The sequence below is a fragment of the Ammospiza nelsoni genome, chromosome 3, assembly GCF_027579445.1.
Source record: "Ammospiza nelsoni isolate bAmmNel1 chromosome 3, bAmmNel1.pri, whole genome shotgun sequence".
Taxonomy (NCBI): Eukaryota; Metazoa; Chordata; class Aves; order Passeriformes; family Passerellidae; genus Ammospiza; species Ammospiza nelsoni.
Genome location: NC_080635.1, coordinates 82,840,982 through 82,852,618, shown reverse-complemented (window position 1 = coordinate 82,852,618; position 11,637 = coordinate 82,840,982). Strand labels below are relative to the sequence as shown.

General features: G+C 42.2%; 1 protein-coding gene across 1 annotated transcript; it reads right to left on the bottom strand.

The window, feature by feature from the left end:
* Positions 1-1,379: 1,379 nt before the first annotated feature.
* Positions 1,380-8,781, bottom strand: RNASEH1 (ribonuclease H1). Its single transcript, XM_059468010.1, has 8 exons — positions 8,562-8,781; positions 8,355-8,485; positions 7,677-7,880; positions 7,031-7,130; positions 6,708-6,762; positions 5,543-5,627; positions 3,919-4,043; positions 1,380-1,831 (listed from the first exon to the last, which is right to left on the bottom strand). Exons 1-8 carry the CDS (start codon positions 8,669-8,671, stop codon positions 1,745-1,747), a joined length of 897 nt encoding a protein of 298 aa, XP_059323993.1. The 5' UTR covers positions 8,672-8,781; the 3' UTR covers positions 1,380-1,744.
* Between the last annotated feature and the right edge of the window lie 2,856 nt (positions 8,782-11,637).

Here is an 11,637-nt window from a genome sequence, read left to right as displayed (position 1 = left end):
ATCCTCAGCATCCTCCCTGAGCTGGAGTGAACAAGGCACCCTGGGGTGTGTCGCCTCCAGCCTCCATGCTTCTGCATCTACCTGATCCTGTAGGGCAAATAAACCAAGAGCCAGCTAAGCACAATATAAGAATGGCCAGAACTGAAACAATCCCTCCTTAGAATTTTTCTTCATAAAAAGAGTTTCTTACTTACCAAGGTGTCTCAACCACTACTATTCCAATTCTCATAAAATGGTACCAGATCCCTTTAATGTATAGTATTTGGGTTTAAGCACTACTGGTTATCAAACAGATACTTTATAGAAGCTGTGCTAAGGCACATGGAGGACAAGTAGGCATTTTGGGACAGCCAGCACAATATCGTGGCTGCTAAATGCCAATATTCTCCTAAAGCTGCAGTTCCCTGAAAAGATGACTTAGAGATCTGCCATCCTCTGCAGGCCCTCAAGCCCCTGTTGAATCCTTTTGAGAAGTACTGTTTGTTTTCCATTCTTTAATCTACCTTAATCTTGTAACCTTCCGCTTGCCTTTCTTCTGTCCTGAATTTTCAGAATAACCATTCATACGAAATTGATATAAAACTCTGTCCTATTAGATTTTCTATTATAATCTACCTATTAGATTCAGGTAACCAAGTGGCCTAAATTCAGTATTACACAGTTATGATTTACCCACCACAATCTTACAAGTTTTCCAAAGCTCCTGCTTAAAAATAAAAACAACCCCACAAAAAACAAACAACAAAACCCAAAACAAAACCGATTTCCATACAATAAGCAGGATTTACTTGTTTAACACAATATGTAAGAAAGGCAAGTTATTAGATACCTGATCAGGGTGATGGGTCTTTTCTTTGCAGCCAAACTTCTAAAGTAAATAGATAATTGTGTGTGTACATACAAAGAAGCAGAGGGGGCCCAATCAGTGCCCTCTTTTACCCCTAGATGAGCTTCAATGTGCAGTTTTGGATGAGAGAAAAAAATTAAAATCCTCACTGACCTATTAGCTACTGGATAGCCAGTTTCCTCCTCCTAGTACAACCATGTGACTAAATATGTAAAACCCTCACATTCTGCCTCAGGAAAGATATTATAATGCATGAGAGCTATTAAGTAACAAACTTCTGCAGCTCTAACCATCTGTATAGAAATTTACAAATCCAAAAACATTTCAGTGACTCCTAGCCTAAACCCTACTATTCAGTGGTGCAAAGGTACCATGCAGAAAAGTTGACACAGATAACACAACAAACCTGTTTGCTTTTCCTGTACACTTGCATAGAAAATGGACATCTCTGTTAGGTGACCTCCTACCAAATCAACCAACCCCAAAGTCTGACCCAGCTATTTTGGGATGCAATAAATACCTCTGCACAAAAAAAAAAAAAAAAGATGTATTTATTTCATTTAGAGGAAAATACAGAACACTTTGATTTAAAATTACTTCTTCAGAAGCCTGTCTGTAAGGTGAGTCCAGAGCTAAAAGCACTGACCACAGCCTTTCCAATAGATGGAGAAAAAGCAAATACTCAGGATCATCAACTAAATATTGTCTCAATCATAAAATAAATGCAACAGAAGAAAATGTGGGGTTTTCCTTCCCAGAAGTTGGTTTATAGTTAGTGCTTCAGGCCAGAAAGAAGTACAGCTCAAAGTTCAACTCCAAAACAATTACAGCAGTTCAAGTTGTTGCTGTAATGTTGGGCCCTTTTCTCCCAGTGCAACAGTCTCTAGTCCCAGGCCATCAGCACTGTGGTTTACAAGCTCCTTCTCTTGCTAGTCTATCAGCTTCTTCATTCCCTTGGAAGCCAGCATGACCAGGAATATGCATCTGTCAGGACAAAATATATCAGTTTAGACATGGAAGAAACCAGGAGTAAAGTAGATACATGAAATTTGATAAAGCAATGCTCTGTCACTGATAGTACAGGAGCACCTCCTCAGAGGTCCCCACCTAATATTTAGCCCTTAGGTTTTCTTCCCAGAGATTTTCATTGTCTCTCTTCCTCTAGGGAAACTCTTGTCAAACTGTGGATACCATCTTTATGGGAATTAATTAAAAGCATAAGGACCAGCTCACCTATCCTTTAAAAAATATAGACAACTGCTCCAATTCAAAATTCCCACCTTTCTGCATTCAGTGGTTAAACTGAGTTGATCTTTCCCCAGAAGCCAAAGTCCTCTATTCCACTAAAGGCCTTGATACTTACAGCACTCACTTAGGATACATACATAGGATCAAAAGATCCTCTCAATTTTCAGATGTCTTAATTTGTCTATCCATTAATCAGGAACTGAAAAAAACTTTATACCCTAAGCCCATCCTTGTCAGAAGCAAGGGTGGAGTAGGAAGGTGAGGAAGAAAATCAAGCTTGCTATTTGACAAGATCAGAGAGGGAATAAGCATGAAGTGGGTGTGAAGTGACATCAGATTTACATGGCAAGGTTTTGGTACCACGTGGGGAGCTGTAGGTGTCGATTCTGTGAAAAGACATGAGCAGTGCCCCTACATGAGAGACAGCCAGATCCAGACAGCTCCCAAAGGGACCCAAAGTTTGACACATCTAAGCCCATCAGCAAAGCTGATGGCTCTTCTGTGAAAACATGTTTAAGAAAGGGTAAAAATGCAGCACAACAGCCAGAGAAAAGAGTGAGAATATGTGAAAGGAACAGCTCTGCAGACACCAAGGTCAGTGCTGAAGGAGGAGGTGCTCCAGGCAGCTGAGCAGAGATTGCCCTGCAGCCTGTGGTGCAGACCATGGTCAGTCAGCCTGTGCCCCTTACGGCCCAGGAGGGCACAGTGGAGCAGAGATGGGCCTGCAGCCCATGGAGGACTCTGCATGCATACACTCCTCCTGAAACAAAATCTGCCCTACCTTTTCTAAGAGATTCAGTTTTAACAAGTGTTCATAAAGGAATATCTTTTAATTATGTAAAATATTCCCAAGAACAGCTGAACTTATTTAGTCTTTAAATTTTTATGCTTTCTCCTCAATAGAATATAGGAGTAGCTACAGAAAATCTAATCAGCCTGTAAGTTGCAGCGACCAACTCTGTAACACAGAGCAACATGAATACCTGCAATAAATTCCCATAAAAAAATTGCACATTAAATATCTACATGATCCTGTTTTCTACAGAATAAAGACAAAAGCTGAGTAAACATGCCATTACAGGTGCAAAGTCAACTGTACACACATTTTCTCAAATCAGTGGTCTTATATCAAAATTAGGCTAAAATTTACGAGGCAAAGGAATATATATTTCCCTGAAGTGTTAAGCACTGATATTAGAGGTTACAGAAAAATACATTCTACCAGAAATATCTGTATAGTTGTTGTCTTACTTCTTTACTGGAGAGCAAAGCAATTTAAAAATGGTTATTTTAAAGACCTTCTCGCACTAAATTTCCTTAGAAGAAATGCAGTTAAGGCACAGAAAACTAGAGTTGGTTTATTTGGGGATACACACACTTAGTTTTCCCAGTTTAAAGACACTCATGTAATTGAGTTACTCCAACAAAGCAGCATTCTAAATAGTTCTGAAAAGCAAATACAGAAATTCAGCTATGACACAAAAACCAGTTATATTCTAAGGTTAGATTTTCAGGAACAGAAATTGCGTCTACTAAAACCACTAACAAACTAAAAATAATTATTGCAGGCATTTTCTAAGCAGTAATAAGAGACAGGAAACAAATACAAATATTCATTTAAATAAATGAAATACTGGTTCCAAGAACCTAGGTTAATGTTGGTAACTTGCTTTAAATACAACAAGCAGCTTCTGTGTATTTGCAGTTTTACTTAAGGATGTACAATACTATGCTCTACAAAAGTCTTAGTCATGATCACACTTTTAAGTTTCTACTAGAAACATGTTTAAAATGTCATTAAGAATAAGAAACAAGGAACTTACCCACTGAATTTCGATGTCTTTTACTAGATTATCGAGTCTTTCAAAATCTTCTTTATTTATTACACTTCCTCCTGAACTTGTTCTCCAGCCATTTGTTTTCCAGTTGTCAACCCAGCTCGTAATACCTGTGCAACAGGGGTATCACCATAAGAGTGCTGTTAAAGAAGCCAGCAAGGATCAAGATGGAGCCAACAGCCTTTTAACAAGAAATTACCTCTGTACAAAGTCCCAGGCAAAAACACTGGATACCAAAGATAATTCTTATTTGCTTCCCTGATGCTGTCTTTCAGGAGTGTATTTTTTCATTATTACATTAATTACCCAACCATTAAATTCAATACCTGTTTTTCCAAACAGATATTTAATTTAAAGACTACAATCTTATATATGCACTGTATGCAAAGTATCTCATGAACTTCAATAAACTGAAGCTAAGGATTTGCTTGATGATACAGTAAGCAAAGCCTACTGCTCACCAGGCAATTTTCTATATTACTCCTTAAGTAAGGATTTTTTTTTTAAATATCAGTGCTGGTGTGGACAATGTAAGACATCCTTAATGCTTTCATGACCTGAACCAAACAGGAAATCTCCAATCTTGAATGCAAAGCCTCCTAAAAACCAAATTACATCCTCTTGTACTTAACTAAGTACAAGTGGATATAAGTACAAGTACTAACTCTACATAACTACAAACCTCCTTCTTTGGCATTTTTAAATAATAATTCCTAGACACATCTACAAAATATCTGTGCTTAAACAAGAATGGCAAAACTGCCAGCAAAACCAAAGAGACTAAGACAAAAAGTGCAACATTTAATTTTCAGCCATAAGCTGCACTAAGTTTTTGTTTAATGTTATTTCAAAAAAAATCCACAAAATCAAATCTCCAAAGTGATCTGGAAACAAATAAACACGTATTGCCTTTGTAAAACTGAGCAAAACACAAAAAAAACCCCACCTAACCAAATAAACAAATAAACAACAACAACAAAAAAAAACTTAGGCAGTTCCAGATTATCACAAGAACAAAATCTGAAGATCTTGAGGAAAGAGGAAGAAGTTTTTTTTTCTGAAATTAAGTCCTATTGGCTGCTTTATATGGTATTTATAGAGATTAAAATTAGGCTTTCCAGGTATTTTAATACATACTCTGAGCACATATCTCTGGCTAGTCTTCCAGGGTAGCCTAAAAGCTTGGAAGCAAGAGAACTTGAATGTACTTCACAGATGCATGTGTGTGCTAAAAACAGCCTCTCCAATACATTCAAAACAACAAAAACCCTACAGGTTACCACACCAACTTCCAAGTAATTTCCTGAGTACAGCCTTAACAGCCTACACATGAACAACATTTTTTCTAGATTTTGTCACACTGAACACCTCAGGACACAAATCCTGGTGTTACTTCTGTCAGCATTTACTATAACAGATGCTTTGACTCTACTTCTATTTTGTGCAGTTAGCAGGCAATGTCTGATACTCTGAAGTTTTCCCCCAAGCAGTCATAAGTTATGCACTGTCTTCCTTACATTCCTCTCTCCAGGAATGTTCTGTGGGTCTTATGTAATGGAAAAGCATGCAGTGTCTTTAAGGATCAGGAGAATTAAAATCATTAACTTACCATTAATAGTAAACTTGCTATCAGTGTAGATTATTAACTTCTTGATGTTTTGACTCTTGGCTTGCTCTATTGCTTTGCAGGCTGCCTTAAGAACATTTCAAAACAACAACAGTTCAGAAAGGATTTTGGCCACATGGAATTAAGATACCAACAAAGTACCTGATGCTAACACATATACTACATATATTACTGTAACCTCTCCACCAATGGTTATCAACATGTTTTAGTGTAGAGGATCCCAAATTTGTGTATTGCAGATGACACCTTTATAATATAAAAAAGGCAAAGAGGCAGGCACCTAAGTTTCAAAAGCAAACAAAACCTTGTAATATTCTGATGTCCAACTCTTGTGCTGAAAAAGTAGCTCTCTGACCCGTTTTCCAACTATCCAAACCTCTACCAACACCCAGGCATTTTCTCCAAAACTTTGAGGAAGTACTCATATCAGTTCCAACAGTCTGGATGCTGTAACAAGTTGGGGTTTTTTTTTAGTGCTCTGAAATATCACAGGGAGAAATGGCTGGGTGTGGATGTAGAACTGAAAAGTGACAAATCAGTGACAAGTCTGACCACTGGCACACCAACACCGCCTCTAAAATGAACTTTGAAGTTTTTAAGCAGATCAGTTGCCTATTTCAGTTCATCTCCAAACATGGAGTGTGGGGTAGCAGAAATACTATTACTATAAGAGGAAATACTAATACATATTAAGAAGAAATGAAAAGAGAAGACTAAATCGGCTGTTGTCAACAGAAGTTAGTCAGGAGCCTAGAATTGCTTTTTACATTTATCTATGGGTTATGATACTCTGATCCTGCCACCATAAGAAGCTGACTCTCAACCAATACTCAGCAGCCCTCACTCTAAGGTCTGAAATACACACATTAAAAATGCAAGAGAATCTACACACAGTTGAGAGTGAGACTTTTCTAATGTAAGGCTGTTTAAATAACTGTGCTTGGTGGCACTTGGAAATTCTCAAGGTCAAAACCAATAAAGACCAATAAAACTTGAAGTTAACTATTTGTTTGAAGTCATAACTCTGAATATTTTGTAAACTTCTCTTAGAGCTCCATACTGGTTTCTGGAAACCAGAGCTAAAATAGGCCTGAAAGTGCAGCTGCAGGCTAACATGGAGAAATATTTCAGGACACTTGCTACTTACATGGATTTCTGCTCTTTGATTAGTTTGCCGTCCAGGAAGTCTTTCACTGGTATTTCTGTGTCCAAAGAACAAATAGTAGATTAGTTATTCCAAGTATTCAGAATGGTGTATAATTAAAGACAAGAATATTATTTCCAGTTGATTTTTCCCAGAAAGGCTGCTTTCTCTGTTCCCATCAATATCTCCTGACTCAGTCTCATAACACTGTCATAATGAGTCTCAACAACAGAGCTTCATATTTAAAAGGAGGCTGGTATTGTAAATAACATAAAAACCAAACAGAATACATTAATAAAAAAAAAAAAATCCATTGAGCTACTTACAAAGGGTGGCCTGGTCCCCAGTAGACACCTATACCAGCACGTGCCCTCTTACGTCCATTACTAGAGCAACAACCATCTGTATAAACAACTGCGAAGTCACCTACAAAAAAATTACCAAAATCAGCACTTCCTCAAAAACACTGACTATTTAAGGTAGAAGAAATGTTTGCCAGTATACTAAGCCCCAAAACTTCCCTCCCCAGAGAGCCGTTCTAAAAGGAACTGCAGAAGCCATGTGAATTAGCAGTGCAGAGCACCACAGGTCCCACTACAGCTTGACACCCTCCCTGCTGTCAAACCAATCGGCCTCAAGAACTTCCACCTCAAGTCCCATACTTTTCACTACAGTTCAAGTCTTCTTCAAAACTTCAAAGCTACATCCAATCTGTAGCCCAGACACACATAAAATCACACCTATAACACTATGATTAAGCTATATATTCATACCAGTTAAAACCAACCAAAATTACGCTGAAAGACAATGTGAACAAACAGATCGTGGTTCATGTTTTCATTTCAAAAAGAAATAACAGGCCTAATGCTGCCATATACAAACCTCCCCATAAGTTTTGTAATAGTTACACTTGTTGCTTGTCACAGAGAACAAACCAATGAAAATAATTAAAGAAATGATCAAAGACCTCACCCATATATGAAAACTTATCTTCACTGACTGTTGGTATTGAGCACACTGAGTGTACTTCATCATGTTTCACACGCTTTGCAATCTGCTCTTCATTTGTAGACTGTTCATATGGCCTTTTACATGTACTGCAACACATGGTATTTAATTCTGGCTCCTTTCTCTGGCTACCATTTTCTTGTGTTATAACCGGAGGACCAAATGCCTCTACCAAAAATAAAAAAAAACCGGAAGTTAGGAAGTTCAGCAGAATCAAATTTTATTTTATTTGAAACGACTGCTTCTAAAGACAACAGTTGTTAGCAACTATTAGCAATGTTAGTCCGTTATCTGACACCCCCCGTCCCGCCAAACTATTATCGAAAAGAAATAGAATACTCCAGTCATTCTTCATCCTAAGTCTGGGGAAACAGACATGCAAGGACCCTTACACCTTTAACACATACACAGAGCCATCAACGCCCTCCAAACACCACAGAAACACTTTCACTGCACTGGCACATCCATCCCGGTGTCCGGAGGCCATGGCCACGGCGCTGAGCCAGTGACGAGGAAGGAGCAGGGGCCGGTGCCCGCGTTCCGGCAGCCGCCGCAGCGCGGGCTCAGCCGCGGTGCCTGCCCCGAGCCCCCGGCGGGACCCCCGCCCTCCTCCCCCTCCCCGCCGGCGGCGGGACGCGCTACCTGCCGGCTCGGGCTGCGGCTGCTGCGGCCCCGGCAGCCCGGCGCGCACGAAGGCCCAGGCGTCCTTCTCGGTGGCGAACTTCTTGAAGCTGGCGGAGGGGAACTTGTTCACCTGCTCCTGGCACTCCGCCCTGCAACACAGCGGGCAGCGGTGAGGCCGGGCCGGGCGGGCTCCCCGCTCCACCGCGGCCCTCGCTCCCCGCTCACCAGGTGCGGTAGACGCCGGTGCGCCGGCCCTTGCGCACGGCGTAGAACATGGAGCCGGCCCTGGGCACCAAGCACGAGTGGCTGAGCACGGCCACGAGCCAGCGCAGCATCCCGCGGCCCCGCCGCCATCCGCGGCCCGCGGCACCGCTGCGCCTGCGCGGCCGCCGCGCTCACGGCAGCGCCGGGGCCTCCTACGGGCCGCCAGAGAGACCAAAGTACCAGAAAATGCCACAGCGCAGGGTTTTGTACTGATTGGCGTTTTTGTTTGGTGGGTTTTGTTCCCTCCCCCCGCCAATAATGGTGTTTTTAAAACCTAAATCAGCTGTTGTTTGAGGCATGAGGTCGCAGCGGCTTTGCACAAGCCACCTCGTTCTGGAAGCCCCATTTCTAAAAGGCAAAGGAGATCTCTCAGGTGCGCTGACATGTTCAGCACGTCCGAGAGCCTGGAGCTGAACAAGGTTGATAAGCTGGTTGTCATCCTGCTGCCCAGGCTCCAGGTGCGTGTGATCCAGCTGAGCCCTGCGGCGAGGTGGCCTCTGGAGTGAGGACAAACACCTTCACAGAATCGCAGGGTCCTTAGGGTTGGGAGGGACCCCTGGACGTCATCTGTCATGGCAGGTCAGCTGGTGCAGGTGGCACAGGAGCACGTCCTGGTTTAGAATGGCTCTAGAGAGGGAAACTCCACGACCTCCCCAGGCAGCGCCCACTCTCAGTGTAAAAAACTTCATCATGTTGAGGTGAAACTTCTCATGTTTTAGTTTATGGCCACTACTCCTCATCCTGTTGCTGAACATCACCAAAAAGAGTCTGGCTCCATCCTCTTAGCACCTGGACTGTCATGTACTGGCAGACCAAAGCTGGGAGCTGGGCGTGTGCCAAATTCAGTACCTCAGCTTCTGACAAGATCAGAGTAGCAAAGATGGGGGCACTGCTGTGGCCACCTCCAGAACCAGCCCAAGGTATCCAAGCTGCTGTTGTACTTCCCTCACAGCTCTAGTAGAGATGCCTGTGACAAAGCTGATGGTGCCAGAGCTGCAGAGTGCTGTGTCCAGATCTACAAGGGTGGCCCAGTAAAATGCCAGGAATGTGAAACATTGGCATTAATTTTGCCTTGTTGCAAAACCAACAAATGGGCTCAACATTACACATAATTACTATGTGTATTAATTGGATAACATTTCTCTTAAAAAAACCCCAAACCTGAAGACTTTAGGTATTTGACAGACCTTGGCGGAACTGAGAAACAACTTGGTCAGGGTTGTATGAAAATATAATTACTGCATTTTCTGTACTTCTTCCAACACATTCGTGAGACTTCATATACTCATTGCATCCTACTGCTGTTGGGATACTTTTGTTACACATCTGACTAATTTATTCTTTCCACTTCTTCATCGTGCCCATTCTGAGACTGAATGGCATAAGAACCTTCTTGCATTACTTTGTAGTGACATAACTTCTTTTAAAGATCACACAGGTCCACAGTGGTTCTTAAAAACCTGTCAGATATTTTGACTACCAGGCATTATTGGGTACCAGGCACACTAATCACTCTACATCCTTCTCCTAACATAAATTCAGTGTCCAAGAGGAAATATCTCTCTACACCTTTTTTCCTCGTTGCCATTATGCAGCCTCCTGATCTGTTCAGCACTCACAATGTAGAGATGGGAAGCTGCAGATAGTCTCATCTTTATTCATTAATGCTCTGAACAGTCATGTTTTGATCCACCCACACATCACCTGCTCTTTCTCCCTCTCATGCGTGGTTTCTCAGTATAAACTGAGTGCATACTGCTGGACTGAGAAGACGATTCCATGTTATTTTTCTTTTTGGTACTCTTCAATCAGGTCCTGATCACTATTGTTTAGCCCAACCAAATCTCTATAAATACTAATCCTGGCCATCAGTATGAGCTGAGCAGTTTTTCCCATTCATTGACTTAATGCTAGGAAAGAAGAGTGACTTGGGACAAAAATAGCACTGAACAATCCGTTTTCTGGCTATCATAAATTTAGTGAAAAGTCCACAAATGTTAGAAAACATGATGAGCTGCATTTTGCAGATGCTAAGGTTGTTTAGTGTGGGATGCTGGTGTCTGTCAGTTTTTTGTTTACAAGGGTTTATTACTCCATTATTGCATTTTGTAAAGTGAGAGACTACACACAGCATTACATGGTAATAGCAATTGTGTTTCTACAAACTTAAGCTGGCTGCTCTTGGAGTAATCCAGGGAATCCAAGCACAGAACCAGTGCTCTGAACCCCATTCCTGGGCCTAACATCCCTGGACAGGTGAGTTGCACACCTGCCTCCAAGTGGGACTTACCCTTGAACAAAAAATCTAAATCAGCCAACAGGGAAATGTCAAGATGGGGATTTTTTGTTGAGGCATGGTTTTAGCTCCACTTCAGATAGATATAGAGCCAGGCACTTATACATGAATCAACATGCAAGTCACTTCTCTCGAAATTAAAAAGTACAGCTTGTTCTATTTATCAGTGTGCAAGTGTTATTTGTTAGATAATAACACAGTATATAATAGTGCTTCCACTGATGACAGAGACCCCAGAGTTAGTAGTACCTGAACACAGCTGAAGACTCATGCATTATTTCTAGTCTAATAACAGTCTGGTAACTGTGATCACTGGGACACTGTCTTAGCGGAACCAACAGACAGGTCACGTTTACAGAGGCAAATACAAACCAAAGCCAGGCTGCCCTGTGCTGGCAGGCGATTGCCCACACTCCCGGGATGCCAGCACGCTCCCTGGCATGGGTTTTGCCACGGCTCTTGCCCCTCGCTGCAGGCCGGGGGTGACTGTGCCAGCCCTGCTCCGTCACGTCTGTTCCGCCCTGAAAGGGTGAACTCCCAAAGCACTGAATTAACGTGGAATGGTGTAACGGAGAGGGCAGGGAAAAACACCATCCACTCTCCCACTGTTGTTCGAGCGGCGGCTGCTGCCGTCCTGCACAGCTCTGGCGGGAGGGAGAGGGAGAGGGAAGGAGGGAGAGGGGGAGCTCCGCGGCGCGGGCAGAGCCGCGCTTCCTCCGCGGGCTGCGCACACTGAGGGCA